This window comes from Thunnus maccoyii, chromosome 3, assembly GCF_910596095.1.
Source record: "Thunnus maccoyii chromosome 3, fThuMac1.1, whole genome shotgun sequence".
NCBI lineage: Eukaryota > Metazoa > Chordata > Actinopteri > Scombriformes > Scombridae > Thunnus > Thunnus maccoyii.
Genome location: NC_056535.1, coordinates 7768040 through 7789775, shown reverse-complemented (window position 1 = coordinate 7789775; position 21736 = coordinate 7768040). Strand labels below are relative to the sequence as shown.

General features: G+C 41.5%; 1 protein-coding gene across 4 annotated transcripts in view; it reads right to left on the bottom strand.

The window, feature by feature from the left end:
* sema3fb (sema domain, immunoglobulin domain (Ig), short basic domain, secreted, (semaphorin) 3Fb) overlaps positions 1 to 21409 on the bottom strand; it is a 61221-nt gene extending 39812 nt beyond the window's left edge. For all 4 annotated transcript variants that reach the window (XM_042407464.1, XM_042407465.1, XM_042407466.1 and 1 more), the window contains exons 1-2: positions 20945 to 21409; positions 18571 to 18737 (exon numbers count right to left, since the gene is read on the bottom strand). In XM_042407464.1, the coding sequence (XP_042263398.1) occupies positions 18571 to 18688 (118 nt within the window). In that variant the 5' untranslated portion in view covers positions 18689 to 18737; positions 20945 to 21409. The remainder of the gene's footprint in view (positions 1 to 18570; positions 18738 to 20944) is intronic.
* Positions 21410 to 21736: the final 327 nt, after the last annotated feature.

Genomic DNA, 21736 nt, shown 5'->3' with positions numbered 1-21736 from the left:
CATCTTTGCCCCCCACCCCCCAATCATTATCCCTCTTCCTCATTAACCAAGAGGAAACATGTTCTCTCGACTTAGTCGTGCCTCAGGTGACATCCACAAATGGCAGCAGACATACAGACAGCTTGACAGCTGTGGAAGTATACTGAACTTTGACAGAATCAAAACTCGGCCTCCCTGTGAGATTTTAATGACCAGTCAGTCTTTCCTCACTTGAGTTTAAATCTGCAACAGCGAGACACACCTGACAGCCCTGACGTTTGACTGACAGGCAGGATATCCTACTCTGTGACCTTGCAGCCCTCCTCATGAGCAGTTCTGGCAGTGGGTAATGAGCTGGGGGAGAGGCCGGAAGTATAGATTGCAAAGTGGTTAAAATACAGCTTTTGTTCAGAGTGAATTCCTAGATGATTGAGACAAGACACCAGTGGGGAGGTGGCATCCCAGGATCAAAAGTTTTTTTCAGTGAGAAGACACTCACTTGTTTACTTCATAGACTGGAAACTATACACTTCTAGAAATGATTTATCCATTTATCCATGCAACACAAATGACAGACAAATAAGAGCCAGAGGAGGAAAATGAAGAAATGTATAGGAGAGGGTAAGCATTTTCAGGGCCCCATGTAACTGAGATAATTGCAGTAATGTCTACTTTATCCTGGTTTGAGGCAATGTTCTGCTATGACGGACCTTGAGGGCTCCTCTTTAGTGAGACCTTAGTGGGTGTTCGGACCGAAAATAGCATGGTGTTAAAAAAACGCAAGGGTCTATGTTGGTTGAGGCAGGTTGCTACAGGTATTGAGAAGATTAAATACAAGTCCAGTTTGAGTAATAGACCATGATTTTAAAGGCTGATCCGATGCAAAAACACCACACAGTGCTTTGTAAGACAAAGGATCTTGCAACTCTGGACAGTTATCCACAAAGATGGCATTCATTTTATCCTCCATCTCAACTATCATGAGGTAAACGGCAGAACATGTCAGAAATGTGTGTTTGCACATATTTAACTGGCCAATGCAGTGTGTTGTCGGATTGTTTTGTGACAAAGGTTGACCCAGATTAAGCGTTCTTGCTTGACGAGCTCTGCAATGTGCAATGGTCTTGTTGCCATGAATGATCTATTTTTATTGCAGTACTAATATTGGTCTGAACACTGCCTTAGTATCTATGAAGAACCAAAGACCCAGCAAACCTCACTGTGCAGGGAAGTACTTCGTTCTCACACTCTTTTGTGGCCCTGCAGCAACTTGAAATTAAACCTCAATTTGGTAAGAAACCCATTGTGGGTCGAGTCCTTCTTGTCCGAAACGGAACAACATTAATATATTTCTTACACTTTGCCAAACAGAACAAAACTCAGCTCCAATGTGTTAGCAGTTAACATGGCATGTTATCATTGGCCCCATTGATGCACAGTATACACAGAGAGCCTTGGTGATAACATTTGCACCAATTTCAATGAGCAGGCTCAAAGTTAGATTGTAAAGGCAACTGCCACATGCTTTCCTTGTGTTTAAGTCCCTTACTCTGTTCATCTAATTATTCATTTTTTGAAAACTGCTCCATCTCTCACAATTTCCTCAAAAGTCCATCTTACTTGACTTTGGATCTACACTCCCTGCATCACCAGCACTTCCAGCTTAGCTTCATCTCACTTTTGTGCATTATCTTGATAAAGGTGCCTCTCGGTTCCTTTTATCTCGGTGTAATATTTTCATCTGATTTGGACGAGAATGCACACCTCACGCTTGTGTTTGGCTGCTCACTGCTTTAGCTCCCGAACAACTCCGCCTCACTTTCTCTCACTCTCTCTGCATCAACACTGGAGGCAATGCACAGCTGTGAACAAGACGGAGCCTCTTGCGATTCTCCCGGCCCCTGCCCTGCCCACATGATGTTTCTGAAAAACATTTTAATTGACACAGCAATTAAGCCAGACAAGTCAAAACAGAGCTCTTCTGGAACCTCTGTGTGAGGAGAGAGTAATCTGTTTCCCCAGGCGAGTTTATCTTGAGAATGTCGAGTATTCATCAGAGATGTATGGCTTGTATCTCAGCCAGAGAGAGTTCACTGCAAAGACAATATTTGAGAATAATGTGCGATTAACAGCTGTATATCACCACTGGGAATACTGGGAGATTAATTGATGTACATTATCATTAGAGAGTCATGCCAGTGCTCTTGTATATTTTATCTCATTAACTACTAATCAGATAGATGTTAGATACCTGCTGAGCTTTTTCCAAAACACACAACAGGTTGTAAAATGCTTTTTGTCTACCTCTCATTCATTTCTGTATGAAAGTTAAATTGCATACGCTTGAAATTTGCTTGGAATTATTACAGTGACCGTCAAGCTCATTTTTCATAAAACCTCTAACTTCTAACCTCCCATAAGCCAAACTATATGCCAACACAGGCTTTGAGATGTGAATTTGATAGCTTCTTGAAGTTTGCTGTTCAGAAGTCGGTTCTTAACTCTCAACTGTATTTGTACGCAACAATAAATTTGACAAAAATTGAAGATGACATGATCTCTAACAAGTTTCAAGTCTTGGAAATATGACAAAAACATTTAAAAATCTGGAAAAAAAACCCAACTACATCATGGTTTGTATTATGGTCAGCAGTAAAGTACATGCAGTAGTTAAGTTACAAAGACATGTAATGGTGGCATTATATTTTATGACATGCAGTATATTATCCATTTCACTATTAAATAGTCCACACTTGGGTTTGGCAGCAAAATAATGTGGGTGAGCTGCTATGTACAAGAAAAACAAAAGATCTGGGAACACTCACTGTAGTATTATCATGCATACAATGAGTTAACATTTCTACATGTGCACATTATTATATACTCATTTCACTCTTTATTCTCAGGATAAGATAATACGTAGCTTTATATAACAGCAGTTTTTTCAAGTGGTTATCCTGACACGAAGGAGAGATAAGTGATACATATCCACTCACTCCACAGCCCACTGAGGTTAACAATGATATATTGCTGGCAATGACTCGTTTTTTTCAGATGATATTTATCACAATCAACCTCAAGGCCTTTTTATTTCCTAACAAGCGTGTGAGGGATGAAGTCGGAACCAAGGCTACGGCTTCAAGTTCCACTGAAATGGAGCCTTAACAGTTGCACTTCATAACATTCATCTCTTGCCAATCCTAATTCCTGATGAAATCAATTGTGTGCCACATCAGAGATGGTAAAAACATAGAGGTATATCTCCTCTGGATATATCATTTAATTAAATGAGATTTACTTTGTATTCACAGAAGACCTTGTGTGAGACACAAACCACTGAGACAAAAAGAATAATAACGTCCATACGATGTCGACACACATTTAATAGGACATGAAAGCTTCCATCACAATAAACTTGCAAATTATAAAGGAAAATTAAAAGGAGAGGAAACTCTCTGACAGGTAAACTATCAGGTGTGTCAGTGATTGTCCGGTGTCATGACAGCTCTTTTCGTAGCTGGTTCAGACTTCCCCTCTGATTCACAGATGAAAGTGAATTTTCTTGACATCTCAAGAGAAAACCATTGTCAGGCAGCTGAAGCATGTTGCTAAGAGAGAGAATTGGGGACGTGTTAAACTAAGAACGGGGAAGAGGAAGAGGTTGGCCTCAGCTGTGAAAAGACTCATCGCTGCATCTATCAGTGATCCTGGTGCCTGTATGTTCGAGCTATTTTAGGACTTGACAGAACTTGGTTTGATGGATTCTATATGAGATGAAAATAGTATGCCGATATTATGCAACTCAAACAGCATATCATTTTAAGATTGCATAGTTTATAGTCCCTTATTGATTTAATTTTATTGGGCTTTCTTGTACTTTTGCTTTAAGTAAAGTCAGAAGACACTCATGTTTTTCCTTCAGCCATGCAAATCATTATAAATGGAGTCATCATAATTACTTCTGAGTTATGGAAGTCTTTTGATGCAGGCAAAGTATTTATTCTCATCTTGAAACAAAACAAAATGTCTGTTCCTCTTCTCTGCCATTGCTGGTCATGCTGGACAGTGACTCGTATGGGACAGTGTACACTACAGTACCACTCACTGTCCCTGTGTCACTGCTAATGACCACAGTCAGCAGGATCAAACACTGTGACATGCAACAAGTGTCTGAAGCACCTGTCAAAGGTACAAGCAAAACAGACACTCCAAAAACAGCTGTTTTTTCCCCCAATGCAATACTTCAACTATGGAAAAGAAAACTTTTAGAAACTAATTGCAACTGAAAAACAACTTGAATGTTATGTTGGAAAATTTAGTTGATTCACTAACAATTTCCACACTCTCCAGCACAACTAGAGAGTCCTAAAGTGCCTTTGAGATTAACCCACAAACACAAACACATGACTGAGCTTTACGTGGGCTTGCAGCTTCAACGGACTCACTGAAGAGTTAATTCCACAGTGCATTCCATCCCCACAGTGTGTCATTAAAAGCGACGCATCTCACCTAACCATCGTTTATCTCTCCACTGCTAATTAGTTCCGATCAATTACCTTTACTCTATGCTGCTTCCACATTTAAGAAAACAGGAAGGGCTGCTTATTCATTACTGCTCTTTTGCCAGTCTTTTAAATATCCCCTCGGGTTGGTTCCACTAGCTAGGGCCTTTTTTCAGCTGAGAGGCCTCCATTAAAAAGCCATCGCTCACCACAGGGTCCAGCGTGTGACAGAGGTGGCCGCTGGGACCCCCTGGAACCCCTCTCTGGTTGTGCACTGTGATGGAAAAGGGGAGGTTAACTGACTTAATTACAACTTTAAAATAGCAAACACTCGTCACAGTTGAGCTGCATTACTGAGCTCTGTCTGACAGAGTTATGAGCATGATGATATCAGTCATTACCCACCTGAGGTGGAGTTAGGAACTTTATTGTAGCAGTGAAGGCATCAGATATATAACCACAATAGTGACAAATGTATGGATAGCTGCCTGATTACACACCAGTGGCGCTGAACACCAGTTAAGTGACAGAATATAGACATTTCCAACAATCAACGGTTAATAATAGGAACTGCTTGTGTGCAATACTTTTGCCCTGGAAAAGTCATCCAACAAACTCCTTCTGCACTTTTTGCAACTCTATTCCTCACTGAGCACCCTCGCTGTCTGGATGATAAAACATAAGCATGTCCAAAATGGGAAGGTGGGAGAAGACGAGTGGGGGTAAAACTTGATCCACACTGTAGCCCATGAGAGAGTTTGGACTTGTTTCAGAGCTTGGAGGCAAAGAAGTAGAAGTGAAATTCTAGCCTGTACTCTCCCTGCCTCTCTTCCTCTCTCTGTCCTCTTTTCTCTGTCTTGCCCTCCCTCTGTCAGAGTGGTTCATCTTGGACTTGAGGCCCGTTTGTCTTCTCACAGAAAGGAAATGCAAAGTAGGCTGCTCCAAAACTCTGGGAAACGCCACAGGACGTCCCTGGGGGGAAATTAAATACAGCCACTAAGATCTATGCACTAGAGTGGCAATAAAGTATTCATTAACCCTCCATTGAAGGGATAAGCGGGAAAACAAGCAACTGCGTTAAGAAGTCAAACAGGGACACATTAGTGCGCACAGTGACACCACCCTCTCTCGCTTTAAGATTTACAAAACAATAAGAGGACTCGGAGAGTTCAACAGCATGTACATTCGCTCAGACAAGCAGGGAGATCAGAGAATCAAAGAAGAGGGGTGAGTGATTGAACAAAGTGAGCAACATTAGGACATTACCAAATAGTTTCACAAATATTCCCCCTGATACTCATAATCCCCTGCGCTTTCATATTGCAACACATCGCCCACTGGTTGGTTTGGCAGTATGCCAGGCTGGAACGGAGGATGTAAACAGTCTCCTATGCTCCTCTTGACTTTCATTTTCCCTCCATCCAAGGACCTCATTTTTCACCTCCATTCTAAACTGCTGTCCTCCCTTTGCAGCTCCACAGTGTTGCTCCTTGGACCTGGACCGAGGAATCTATAGGAAGCACAGAGAAAGGCCTGCGGGATGCTGTGCGCTGCATTCATTGACAAAGAAGGCCTGATGCCAGTTTGACGCCCACCCCCAGGTCTCCCAGAATGTGAATGAACTTCTGTGAATAAGAGGCAAACCTACACAAACGCCTGTGGCTATAGGACCTTCACACGGGGAAGAGTGTGTGGGCGACTCCAAACAACAACAACAACAAGGGGAATTGCATGCCAGGGTTCCCCCTTTTTCACTCCTTCACCAATCAAGAGGAGGCACCGCCGCAGGAGGGGGCCTGAAAGGATGGGTCGTTGACAAAAACAGCCTGCCAGGGGGTCACCGCTGGCCCCGGCCAGGCCTCAATGGATGTGAACGAGAGTCCATCCCCACACATTGCAATTAACACCTACTCCACCAACAGGCAGGAGGCAGCAATAGGGAAATCTCCAAATCAGCATTTCAAAACCACGCCACTACAAAGGCATCAAAGTGCACGCATTGTATTATGCCTAAAGGCTCTTATGGGCTAAACTCTTCAGTGTGTCTTCCAAACAGCCTCATTTCCCCTTACCAAAGGGAGCAGTATATGACCTCATCACTGACCAGATGAGGAGGTGGGAAGCAGGGGGCAAACATGCTGAAAGGATGGGGCTGGAAGGTTGGGTGAAATGCTGACTGCAGTTTACTCTTAAAATGCTTGAGTGAACTCCAAATTAATGATCAGTATAACATAAACTTTCTGAATTCTAAACCTAACCTGCACAGTACTTTCTAACAAAACCATATGAATGAGTTTAAAGGATAGATTTTGAGTATGTTGGTTCAAAACACTGACTAGCAGCTTTTGAATGTTGATTCCAAATGTTACACCAAGTAGATGAGGTCAAACTGTGACTGTGCTGAACTGTGTCTGTATTTTATCATGTAGGTTAAATTTTCTGAAATTGTAATATAAAGCCACTCTACACCAGGTCTGGCTCCGATCAGTCTTTGTTTTGTCCTTTGATCTGATACGTAATCCAACCAAATCAATTCAGCCTGCTGCTCTGATTAACCACTGATTAATTGCAACCACAAACATCATATAGAGAACAATTTGTGATTTATTTAGCTTATGCATGACTTCTATTCTTGTACACTACACATTTCAAGCTCTGTGAAATCCAAATATTTAAAAATGTTCCTCATCCAAATGTCAGCAAAGTGCTTCACCACCATAGGCATGATAAAGGTTTAAGCAACTTTTGAAATCAATCTGTGTATCTTCTGTCAAGCCTAAAAACCTTGGAACATTGCAACTGATCCAAACATGCTAGTCATGCGTCTTTCTTTAAAAGTACTCCCACTGCTCACCAATTACATGTTACATTGCCCAATATGTGGCATGTTAACAAGGTCTGTTTAATTTGAAACACCAAATCATCACATCCCACCAAGATGTCAGAAAATTTTAAATTTCAAAGTGAAAATGTTCTCTGCAATATCCTGTTAATAACATCTATCATCCATTTTTTTTCTGCCACAACATCAAGCAAATAATTCAAACCATATTTCAACTTTACGACTATTCCATTGTTGCAGGGCCTAATTCACAATCCATTCATACGTGACAGGTTTCTGTCTCAGCTACTGCTAAACAGATTGCCCTGCACAACATCTGTACTTGCAACATGCATCTACAGCTGTGCATGCTCTCTAAACGAAACACATTGTTTTCTGCTTTATTTTAATTTTATAGTATACAGTGCAGTCTCACAGCTGAAATATACCAGGCACAGATGTAGGCTATATTAACTGGTCCTGCATTAATTAACTTGATCGTTTTAACTCCAGGAACATGGATAAACATTGAATTGATTGATTTATTTTCATGAGCAATGTAAAAAAATAAACATTCGTGTTGCACTGCTGCGACACATTGCCTCTGGTACAATTAGGTATTTATTTTAATCATTTAAACAGATTGTACTTGTTTTCTTACACAGTTCTATGTAGTTTTTACCTGTTGCAGGGCCGTGTACCCACGCGTAGAGAAAAAAAATGATGCCCGCACGGGTGTGCACGGCTTTCGTGGTCAGTGTAGCAGCTTCAATTGATTATAATGGACGCGTACTGCTGCCATGCTGCAGCAGACGTGTTCACACCGCATCCGTGCCTGGTGTATTTTGGCTATCAGTCATGGCATATTTAAGAGAGGTCACATCAGTGGGTCAAAGTTTCAGCAGTTTAGGCAGCAAGAAACATCTGAAACTCAATACCCCACTGACAGAGGGTGAGAAATTATGTTAAGGCTGTAGATCAGAGGAGGGCAGTGGCCTTGACCTCCACAGTTGGGGTCATGCCCTCCCACTTGACCTTTCTGAGAAACTCCCATATACTTAACGTCTTCAGGGATCTACAGAAGCATGGAGATGGTCTTTAACCAAACTTTCATTAGCACTCCTATTGGCCAGGAAGCACACCAACCATATACATACTATGTCATGATGACAGCTGCAAACTTGAGAACAATGTGTTATTCCTACCACTTGTTAAAATTTTTAATTTATTTAGCATAAAGAAATGTAATAACCTTTAAATTATCTGTATTTACATTAAATGCTAACATGCTTATCCAGAGGGACATACCATATGTGCAACAGTAAAGTAATTTCTATTCCAAGATCAACAAAATTACCACAACAAATAGTATGGAGAGCAAAAATCAGATGTTCCTTATATGCTTTTGACCACAAACTGTCTCTGTAAGAAAGAAGTGTAGTGCAAGATGAACAAAATCAGATCTAAGGACACAGAAAGAAAGTCTTTCCAAAGCAACTAGTGAGCAAAAGAGTTGAAAGCAGATATGATTCAGAGAAACATGGGTGATATCAGGTACTTCTTGTTCAGACTGGAGTGAGGAAACCATTGGGGAACTGAAAGAAAGGGACAAGAGTGAACATGTGATGGATTGGCATTCTGTAGCAAAGAGTGAGCACCTTAACGCAGAGCACGGAGGGGCAGTGTGCAGGGCTGGATCCACAGCATGGAAGTACGAGGGGTGCAGATCCCTTCAAAGGCTGATATGGCAGCATTGGGTTTTGAACTTGATACGAGCAGCTACAGACAGCCAGTGGAGGGAGTGGAGGGAGGGATGTGATACGCTAGAATTTGCGGAGGTTGAAGACAGTATTCTGGAGGAGTTATGCAGGGGTTGAAGGGAGTACTTTGACAGGCTGGCTGCTGAAGCCCAAGAGATGACTAAAACTTGAATATCATCCACATTTTCATGCATCAAATAACAAGTACAATTGCTTGACTTCCGATCTAAGAGACACAGTTTGTGTGTGAGTAGCTGAATGTCAAGGGGGATCAAATCAACATTGAGTCCAGATGAGAAGACAAAGGAGCATTTCATTGTAGTGGCTCAATTTAAAGTTGTTCACCTATGTGGGAACGTTAGTCAGCCAAGTTTTAATTGATCGATTAGTCTCAGGGAAAAAAAAAACTCTCAAACTCCATTTTGGAGCTGCGCTGTTAACAAGAGTGGGTCAAAGCCTAATATATGACTGGACTGTGTATGAAACACTCGAGGGCTTTTAATTTGAAACAACAGACACATGAAGTGGGGACACATGGCAACACTCGGCACAGTGATGGTCCCTGTGGTCCAGCCAAAAAGTTCTTAAACTGTCAGGCACAAAATCACCCAAAGTGTGGAATCATTTTGAGCAAACTGTGCATGCAAAGATTCACCTCATCATTCATCCACCTCAAACATGACTTATCATCTGAAACATCTAAATAGCCTAATAGCTACTTAGCCTCCTTGCTGGTTGTTCCGACACATTAAGAATCATTAATGCTTTTGCCATTAGCATTGTTGTTAAAGATAAAATGTATATTTTAAAGGCTCAGTATTATGGTTTTGTATTTCTCTGTAATGTAGCACAGTGTTAACAATGTTACTTATAACATTCTTTCTCAGCCCTGGAACTCAAACCATTTTCTGATGCCACAAAAATATATATATTTAAATAATTAAATTAATATTGTAAACGCGCAGCTACTAGTCAGCTAATGGCTTGAACTAATGACTGCTTGTCGACTAGTGGCCACTGAATTCATGTTCCCTCTCATGTTCTCACCCCCACCTCTACTAACCTTCTCTTTCTTTGCTCCTAATTCATCCTCTTTCCCTTAAGTAACACTTTTAGAAGAGATATCAAAGCGTAAACCCATAATGAAACTTGGGCACAGGTTTGAGCTGGATCCACAAACTCGTCTAATCCGTCTGGACCATTATTCTACCTGACACCTTAATCTGCCACAAGAGAAACACTAGCGCTAAGAATATACTGTGTTCAGCCCCAGCGGCGGTACAGAGACAAAGCCAGTCTGAGTCCTCAACCTGTTTATCCAGTCTCCACTAATGCCCTGTTTTCACAGGTGAGAAAAGACACAAAATCCCACAGGAAGTCTTAATTATGCCACCTAGAAAGAGGACCAACCTTGAAGCTTGGCAGGTGTGCGAGATAACCAGTCGTAGGCTCAGATGGACCTGGCTGCCTGCGTGGTTTTACTAATGTCAAGCCGGAAAATACACATCATTATCTGTTAGCAATTTCCCAAACAAAGGGATAGTATAATAACAAAAGACTGCGAAAGACAGTTTTCTCCACATCACTGTAAATTTTCAGAAAGTTTAATCACACCTGACAGGGCTCCCACGATGTGACTGACATGGCCTCCAGCTACCATACTGAGTGAAAAATCTTGCCCCGAAAGCTTTTGTGATTACAGGAAATAACCAAGTACTGTCTTATTACTTAGCTTTAACATGTGGAATCATTTACTGGTCCAACATGTTTGCCCATATTCTGCATAGACATAAAAGACATGATTGCACCAGCTTTGCTCTGTTTGTAATAGTTGCTCTAATTCTGTATTCCTGGCGATTTTATGTAAAGCTACAAAAAGGGGTACAATTGTAGTTCCATAAATAAAAACACATGGAAGGAGATGCTGTGCCAGTGAGGAGAAAGTGATTCACAGTATCTGGACAATTTGGCTGGTATTTTCCAGTCTGGTGAGGAGGGGTACGGGGGGGGAGGCAACAGATGCAACAACATGCCCGTGAAAGACAAGACGGACAGACAACACTGGGTCCTCAGTCTTTTTGAGAGATGATATCTCGGTTTCACTGGAGGCAAGGCACTGTCAGAGCCCGTAACCCGACTCAGGAGGCTGTTCCACAGGTGAAACCCGGGCCAAAGAGGCAACACCACACACTGAACACAACATATCCCTCTTTCTGCAGATGCTAAAAGGGAGCAGTGCTGCCATGCCAGGAATCCCAAACACCCTGGTCCCTGTGCTTTTACTGCTGTTCCCATGCCAGGGGAAGAGAAACGAGTAGGAGAGGGAAGACAGACAGAACTGCAGCAGGAAACCAAGCATTCAAAGATGAGACTATATTTAGACGGCACTCTGTCACCTTCAGTCTCCCCTGCCCGCAATAATCCCTGTGCTGGAGAGGTGTAAGAATCTGGTTACCTGCTAACACATCCCCACCTGCACACACAATATATCCAACAACCATTTGGCTAGATGTTGGAGAAAGAGAATCCAGGGACAAGCACTGGTATTTTTTCCTCTTTTATCAAACATTAGGACCACCCAAGCAGCCTGCGATACACTTTACAACCTTGTGGCCATATGGCATGAGAATCAAGTAGAACGAGGTGCCAAGTGACCATATTCTATAACACTCCAGTACAATGACTCGATTCATGGGCCATCATAAAGACAGGCTTGTGTGCATTTAACAGCCATGGGAAGGAGAGAATAAAACAGATATTCCAGGAGGAGCTGCAGCATCAGCGCTAGGTGGGAGGCGCAGACAGCGCTAATGGTTGGCTGACACAGCTTTGAGATGACACTGTGACCGCGATTTTATTTGCAGAGGGAAACTCGCACCATCAGAGACGGACATGAGATTACTGCTGGATTCAGGGGCAATGTGATGAAAGGCTCTGATACACTCATCTTTTTTGAGGAATATCACACATCTGTCCCACACATATTCCTGATAAGGAGAGAGGTGAGAATGGGAGCAGTACAGTCTTCTATAATACTGCTGCATGTGGCTAACAGATTTAGAAATTGTTTAGGTTTATTGCAAAGATTTATGGAAATTTGTGGCACATTTAAATACAATTATTCAAATGCAATATTCACATAACATTCATTATTGATGTGTGTAAAACACACAAAAATAAAATGCAAAAACTTCACTACATTATTTTCATGTTGATTCATCTCTATAAAGACAAGCAGAGGTTTGTTTTAAAAGCAATGAATGCAGAATTTGGGTTAAGAATCTTATTAAACTCACACTGAAATACCATCTACACAGATTTATTCAATTCCACTAGTGTTGTGATTTTAACATGACCAAAGCCCATGCAAAGTGCACTGTTGCTTTTCTTCAGCAGATCATCTTCATTGCATTTCAATCAAAAAAATGTAGCAGTTGGTCTGGAAATAAAATGCAATCACAGTCCTATCAGTCATCTACCAAATAGGGGGTATGGATTGGGTTATAGGGGCTCACAGACAGGCAGCTAATCGATTCCTGATTCCTGACCTGTCACCCAAAGGCTACTAGACCGTTTAACGATTACATCTGACAAGTTGCTCATCCATGCCCCCAGTTTGAAACAGGGCAGTGCCTGGCTTGTGATTATAGTTCATTTGGGATGATTGCTGCATCATTTAGACTGAAATGCAATATAGGCTACAGGGGTTACTAAAAAATATAGTAATGTGCAAAGTATTTAGCTTTAGGCTTGAAGTGCTATATAGCAGTGTGGAAAGCATTTCACGGTCGGCTGTGTGCCATGCTGAATATGAATTCAGCATTTAAATGTTTGAAAACAAATCCATGCTTACTGTTTTTCACTGCAGAGAGACTGTGTAACAAAGGTTTTGATTTTCATTTTGGCACATTTTTCCAGACCTCACTAATAAACAAGTTAAGCCATGCGTGCCATGAATGAATTTTATATTGTTCCACAATGATGTCTAATGTCTGATTTAAATGCGACACAAATCCCACTCCACAAAGCCTGGGGAGCTACTGTTGGTTTGCCTTCTACACACACGCACACATCTCCACACACACTGGGTAGAGGGGAATCTACAATTCTTAAGTCATGTGCACCACAGTGGAGGATTAACAATGTTTCTCAGACTAGACCTCACACCACAGCCTCCTTTCGTTTCAACATGCACTGTACTCTCTACACCCACCCACAAATTTCAAATGTTATTCAAAGGTGAGGATGGCTTCTGGCCAACTAAGACCTAACGATAAAGTGACACTCATGACAGCTGGATCACAGCAGAGTGCAAGTTGCGCCAGTCCAAGCTGCGTTTGCACTTAAACCACCGTCACCACCCTGCCGACTGTGTTCAATGGTTAACCACGGCGTTACAAATGACTGCTATGTGCCTGCTGAGGGAGAAGGGAGTTTTACACTAAATATAACCTGGCTTAGCTGCTGTGGAGAGAAGCTGTGGTCTGGGACATGGCCAGTGTAATAGTGGTTTTCAATGCTTTGTCAGTCATTACTTTGCTGCCGTAGGATTATATGCACTTAGCCCTCACAAACAATAATTAGAGATCACAGCCGAACATCAGCAGTGGTGCCAGACTACTGGGGCAGTGGTTTCGTGGCTTCTACATGTGGTTCGGCAATACTGAAATATTACAGTTAGGGCAAAGGTGTGCCAATATCCTTGTGGTATCCAGCAAATTAGGCCTGCAACAAGAAGAGGAAAAGAGGGGGCTAAAGGTTGATTTATACGATGAATTCATTTCATACGCTGAAATTAAAAGTGTTTACAGTTGCTCCTAATGGCTACACCTGAATGTGGAGTGAAAAGCCAGCCATCATAGAGAGGGGGAAGATGTGGTGTCATTTAAATGCAGGGATAATACATACATTTGTAGACAATCTCTCCTGGAAGGCCTTCATAGTGTTGCATGTGGATGTTCACATTAAAAGCGACTGAAATGGTTATGTCAGGGATGTAAACAAGTGTGACAACTTTCTCACCTCCACACAGCTGCCCAATCACTGTATGAAGTAGGTGTAAATGTCAGATTGTCTGATTTGGAAAGTTACAGAAAAGGTCTTGCACAGCCCCTCCTAATTCAACCTCGGAAAAGGTGTGGAGGGAGGGAGTTTCCGAAGCTGTTCGACCATCCGACAAGTATGTATGAGTTCACCAGCCCCTTAAGCAGGAAGTTATCAGTGATGATCACCTTGAGCAAACATAGAAGTCACGTTGCATTTACGTCATATATATGTCATATAGTTGTTCATTCAACAAGTTGATATTGAGTCAACAGTCGGTTCCATCTCAAAAATGCATGCTGTCATAGCCTGTCTGGTCAGCAGTGATAAGAGTGTAAGATAATAGCTAATTCTGACTACTATTGTACCTCTTGAGAAGAAGAAAGTGACCACTGAAACCACTCGTGTGAACAACTGCAATAACAGTTTATATATTTACAATCATAAGTGAGAGGGCAGCAGTAAAGGGGCAAGCCCAGAGATGAACTGATAACAAACTGTTGATTTATAAAAACAACTATTTCTCTTTAAGGATACACTCCTAAGCTGCTTTTTAGCTCACATTTTCAGATTTAATCCTCATCTGTTGTTATTCCCAGGCATTAAAATCACATTTTGGAAACATAACTACTGCGTAACAAAGGCCAACACATACCAGAATGCCTGGCATTTAACCCCAAAGGGCAGTTTCTAACCCTCCACGCTGCCACCCACCCACACATACACTCACACCCGATATAGACTAAAGACTTTGCTGAGGAGTAAAAATAGGAGCCTGCTGTTAGCCCTTCACAGGAGGGCATGCAGATGAGAAATATTTGGAATAATGACGAGCCGGGCTGCCTCCTTTTACTGCCACCTGCACTGCCAGCAGTGAGCTTGTGTATTGTGGCAAAGTTGACCCACATTCTGGTGTTGTCCTTGTGGATTTGGCCTCAGGGGGAGGGTTGCGGGGAGAGTGCTGTAATCCTTATGTTATGGTATTTAAAGGACTTTTCCTTTGTACTGACGGGCCATAATTCTATTGCTGTAGTTGTCATAACAGACATTTCAAATTTCATTAACACCAAGTGGGAAAAGGTGGGAGGTGCATTGTGTTGATTCTCACATGGTCTTTATAGCACAAGACATGGCTCCACCCTCAGCTGTAGATTACATCTGCACGGCTTTTCAAAGTGAAAATTTACAATCGTGGAGATTCCTGACCCTGTTTCTTTGTTTACTCTCTACCAGTGTTTACCTGCTATCTGTCTATCTAAGCGAACTGGGTAAGGCCTGTGTTTAAAGATCTCTAAAATATCACTAAAGGCTTTAGGTCACCAGTATATGTAAACAACTGCATAGAAAGTATAGGCACCACCTTGCTTCAATTTTGCATGGGAGTGTGGGACTGTAGTATTTTTAGTGAATGAAGGTGTAGCAGCCCAGATAAGGAAGATGTTTATGTGTGGTATAAGGCCTTAAATAGAAGAGCCGTAAGCATGGATTTAGATTTGGATCTGCTTAATGCATGAACTCAGATATGTCATAGAGGGAATGTGGGCCAACAGCAATAATGTTACACTCAAAACATGGCTGGGCAAAACTTCCCGCAGTGTTTGTCCATTCAGAAAATGTGCCGTTTTTCTGTGCACGTACTTCACAGTGTGATACATGAGAAAAACTGCACATATAAATCAGACGGCCTCTTAATGGATTTGTGGCACAAATACACTTCCATGACTTAGGAGTCTCACAGAGTCGTGATGCTCTCACACAATCCTTTCACATGTTAATTCAGTATTTCACTACAGTGATGGATAGCTCAGATTTGGTTGCACCATAAATTTAAACAGAAAAGAAAAAATCTAGAATGATGCCTTCGCTTTACAACAACTTCATCCCTGTGAATAAAAAAACAATCACTGATTTAGACACCTACGTGGCAACTGAACACTTAACTGTATTAAATGAAATTCAAGATTCCACACTGTGAATATTCTATTATACGTATCTAAATCTATCAAAATAGCTTCAAGTAAAACATACATTAATCTTTACCTAAATAATGAATCATTTTACAATCAAATGTCTTGACTTAACTCATCACTTCACCACTAGCACCACATTTAAAGCTTGGACTCATTATGGAAGACTGTGTTAACTCAAACTAGAAGATTCTCAGCAGTTCCAGGTAGACTATTTGATATGATTTGTCTCTTGGGGGTTGCTGGCGACAGCAGTCTTGTCTCAACTAACCTTAAAATGTCAACTGATTATCTAAGGCGGATTTGTTTCACTCCCTTTCCTCATTCTTCAAAAAGACTCAGGTTGCTCATCTGACATTGATTACACCTATTTGCTGTCTAAACTGAGGCACACTCCTTGCTAACACTGCTCTTTCTCCTCAGCTTACTAGCGCACAAGACATGATAAGCCTGAACAAAGTCTACTTCCAAGGTTTATCCCTCAGACTTTAGAAACTCTAATCTTATTGAGATGTATGGAAGAAGATACATTTTCCAACTACACCTTATATGTAGTTGAACATTTTCAGGGTTTTCTTTCAGTACCACAGAGGGTGTTCCCTCCGTCATAAAAGCTGTGCACACTACATGAAGCCAAAGCAAAGCAATTAGGTCCCATGATTTACCCTACCTGCTTTAATAGGGCAGTGAGGGCCTCCCAGATGGAGGTCATGGTTCTTAACCTCACTCCTCAGCTACCGAGTTAATCAGTTTGGAACATGCGTTTAGTTTAGCACTGAGAGAAATGTGCAGTTTTATAGATGCAATTTAAGTTTTTCCTTGACACAATGTCGTAATGATCGATAATTAAAAACAGGGAGCTGACTATTAAAAACATTCTTTCCCTCAAACTCAGTCTCACATTAAAAACCTGCTTTTGTCCACACTTGTCGTCGCACTGTATTCCATTAAAGTTGCAGCTCAGACAAAAACTGCCTTCCGTAACAGCTCAAGCAAAAACTTAACACATCATGATACATCAGGGGAAGTGCAACCAGCTTGCCAAGGTAAGGACTACATGGGCCTCTCAAAAAGCAATTAAGGGAGAGAGAGTCATAATATTGAATGGAGCGGGGGGTGCATTCCTCTGAGAGAGGCAGCAGCAGTAGACTGTGAAATTCATATTGACTGGAGAGGCAAACACACACAGGTAAGCAAGAGAGCCGAGCTTTTTCCACCCTGCTTGTCAGCCAAAGAATAGTGCCTGTAGTCCGCTGCTTTCAAATGTATTTCGGCTGAGTTCAGCCATCCAAAGATGCACCTATTCAAAAGCATCCAATGAGTCTGCTCACAGCAAAGTCATGACGATACAGTAGAATAGAGGTAAAAAAAAAACACAAACACAAAATTTACACACCTCTTTAAAAACAACACAGCCTTTGTATAAAGAACTGACTAAAATGATATTTGGAAAATGAAAAAAAAACTGCTGAGCTCTGGATGTGCGCTCACTGATGTGTTAAATCCTACTTGATTAAAGCAGGAAAACGCCTTCAACAATGAACTGTGCCAGTCCACTTAATTAAGTCAACTTGTACAAGGGAGCGGTGGGAAATGGAAAGCAAAGCAAACAGGGGTACTGCTGCTTGGTCCCTCGGCTTTTCTCTGGATGCTAATCAAAGGCTTGATCTCCAAGCAGGACAGGCCTCGGGGACGTTGCTCTGCTTGGCTGATCCTGGCAATTTGCTCTTGATAATACCCTCTCTCGCTCTGCACCCCACAGAACCCGGCAACCCATCTCACCTAATCTGTACGGCCAGCGAAACGCACAAACAGCCCCTAAAGCACACGTTTGCTTAACCAGGGAATAATCACATAATGGCCACAGAGTTATTACATGCTCCTTATTATGCCGTCTCCCTTTGTGGTTCCAATTTAGGGATTCCATAATAAAGATGATTGAAGATAAAGACGCTGCAGTTGATTAACTAAAACAATAATCATGTATATTGTTTCAAAATGCTTATGCGCAAGACATACACGATATCTTCAATGTCTGCTTCTGCTCAGTCATTGTTTGTGTTCTTAATTGTTTGTAATATAGGCCAGTGGAAGCATCTGGTGATTATTACAATGCCTGGAGGTCTGAGGAGGAGGGGGCACCAAATGAGAATTGTATGATTTGTTTGTGGTGCGCTCAGTGCAGCTCTGCGGTGTAACATAAGAGTCTGGTGGTGCCGTAAGTTCATCCTCTTTAAAAACCTGCAGCACTTATCAAAGCCACAATCACTCCAATTACACAACTGTCATATCATCAATCATAGAATGAGCAAACACATGGCAGAGTTTAAGAAACCAGCACAAGGAGACCCAAAAGAAGAGGAAATAAGAACAGTTGGAAACATCCAAACACCAGTTGCAAACCAGGAATGAAAGGTAGGTGGGAATAAAAGAGTGGAGGGTGACCAACAGTCAAACCAATATGTATGCATGTGTAATGAGAAAGGCTCATGTCATACCTTTGAAGGAGATGAAGACGCGAGGTGCGGCCAGCGGGTCATTGATCACTGGGTTCCCGAAAGCGAAGCTGGACAGTGCCAGGAGGGTGTGGACTGTCCACAGACCGTCCAGCTGCATGGTCGACCAACCTCCAGCAGCACACAAACTGTGGTTTAAAAAAAAATCTCTGCAAGGACAAAAAGGAACACATGAGAAAATGTTTTCTCAACCTTACACTCCAAAACAAAACTAAAATTCTGCCAGGATCTGTTCCTGTTTTTGTTTATTAATTTATGTGACATGTCAAACCAATGGCTCCCAAGGGATCCATCCCTGAGAGTTTTGGCGACGCAGCACTGAGGTGTAGAAATTTCACCCAGATCTCTGGGAGCTTCATAAAACTGATGAGTCCTGATAGAGAGGAGCCAAGCTTTCAGAGATTTGTACATGCTTCCATTTGGAAAAAATTATGTTTGTTTTTGTGACTGTGAGCGCGTGTGACAGACTGAAGGAAAGATCATGCTGACTCTACAGGGAGAAGCTTTTCTTCTGTTCCTCTCCCTAAACACATTCCTACTTTATGACACCATACGTATGCGCTGCTCTGTAATTACAGGTTCACCTGATACCAGGTTATACCACGTCCTCATGCTTACTAGAGAAAGAGACCAAATCTGATTGGCACAATATGAAATAAAATATTATACAACTTCTTGCTAAAGGCTTGTTACAGGAGTTACAACTGACAACAGCTTCAATCGCTGACTGGAACACTTTAAGTCTTCCAAAGAAAGCAGTGATTCTCATCAATTATGTCTTAAGTTAATGAATGATCAGCAGGGAGCAACCACAATGATTCATGCATACGTCACGGATCATCAGAAATACTTGTCTAACAGGGCGCCTCTTGCTCTTGATTAATCTCCATCAAATCCACTTTTGGCATAGTTAATCATCTACTGTGTTGCCACTTCTACAGCCCATTGTGATGAGGTCTGATGAAACTTTTTTTCACCGCACTCTTCTCCCTGACTGCATACTGAACTCACTGATTGGACTCTGAAAGTGTGATGAGTCTACAAAGCTCTTCTCCCAATACCGAAACCACACTTCTGCTTCAGACACTGTACAGTACATTTTGATCACAAACACGCCTTTGGAGACGTCAGCAGAGCCAAAGAGAACTCAGACTGGTTGGCTAGAGTGGATTTATGAGCATAACCAGCTGTTTAAACCTCAGCTATTTACTGACAATTTGTTAACCATCCAGCTGTTTATTCTGAGACAGAGGCCAAGTCCTTCACACAAGCAAATGAAATCAAACAAGGCACTGCTCACAAACAGTACTGAGTCAAATACAGAGAGGGCCCATTAACTGTACACTACAAGTCTACAAATATCTACTCTCTTGAAATATTGTTGTGTCGTTGAATGAATACATGCCTTAGAATTTACAGACGCAATATTTATGGAAAACTATAACCGTTTGAATATATCATGAGTTCAAAAAGCTTAATTGCCACTGATGAAAAGACAGATATAAGATATAAAAGATATAACATCTACTGATGTTATCCGTTGTTTATGTCTGCAAGTTATGAACTGCCATATTTAGGACAACCATCCAAAAAAACAAAACAAAAAGACAAACAAACTAAATATATAAAGACAAAAGCCAATAACCACAAATTGGTCAGGGCTCAGTGCTAATGTTGAAGTGTTACCCTCCTCCTGAATTCTGCTCAGTGGACAAGAAAGGATCCACTCGCATTTGGTGACCATCCAAGACATTAAAGAAGACTGATGATTTGTTACCATCCACAACACTAAAGGCAATCAAAAGGAATCGTTTCCCTGGTAAAAAAAAAAAAAAAAAAAAAAAAAAAAAAACCCAAAAAACAAACGTGAAATTATGACAATAAAAATAACGTGAAACTTCCTTAATATATTGTTATCACTATGCCTGCGGGTGTGGACCGCCGGCAATAAAGAATACCAAATGTGTGCACAATTTTTCAATGTTGCTGAAACATTATATAGACTGAAATCTGTGTGTGACAGACTGGCAGCCTTGGCTACACATGGGCGACAGAACTGTAAACAGTCTGGTGTGGAATTGGAGCGCACGGTAAACTGAATAGCAATTAAATAAAGAGTAATAAAGATTAATGTAAGAATTACGGCGGTTTACAATTTACAAATTAAAATATTGTTATTTGCTATTTTATTAAAATGTTACCAAGAGAAAATAAACTGAGGCATGCTGTAAATAATGTAATGACAAATAAAAAAAGAGCGCATCTGCAGGCAGGTAAGCCTTAATACCATCAATAATGAGGCAGGTTAAATAGAAATTAAAAACTAAAAGCATCAAGACAAAGTAATCTGACCTACCTTGTTACAGCTTTCCGAATATAACTTCAGATCCAACCTTGCAAGTCATTGAACAAACCAATTCCAACAGATCGGTCACTTTCGCCTCCAAGTTGAAATCAATAATAACAATATAAATCCCGGTGCTGCTTCTGGACAGTCCGTGTTCAGGGGGGCAGACTATACCTGTGCACAATGCGCAGTTATTGGCCCCGGAGGAGTCAGTGAACAATAAGAAAATTACAGTTTTAAAAAAATAGAGAAAATGTTTCTCTAGTTCAATCTTCGGGATCGCGAGGCGACAATGTGTTGTCTCACGACTACAATCAACATCTCGTGGGAAAAAAAAGCAGCTTGAAACAAAGTCCCTGTGGTGGAAAGAGGTCCAGGCACGCAGCGTGTGCTCCTCAGGAAAGTTGGGCGCTCCTGACTGTAGAGAGGCAGGGCGCTAGCAGGTGGATGCAGAGGCCCATTCGCCTTAAACACACCCACAGGGCGGGCAGCGCCGAGCCGAGCCGCCCATCAGCCAGCCGGGGCGAGACATGATTTACCACAGTATTACAGGCTTCCACTGTATGCTGTCAGAGCCGTCAGCCGGCTGGAGAGTGGACGAAGAAGAATGAACACTATAGTCATTTCAATCTTACATGTACAATTTACTTGTTTTATTTTTTAAATTACCTTATCAGACAGAGTGGCTGAAATTTTGCACCACTTTTTTTTTTAAAGGCACCCTGTATGGATTTTAAGTTGTAACTAATGGCTTTATAAATGTTAAGCAACTCATTGATTTATGCTTTATAAATCAGTCCA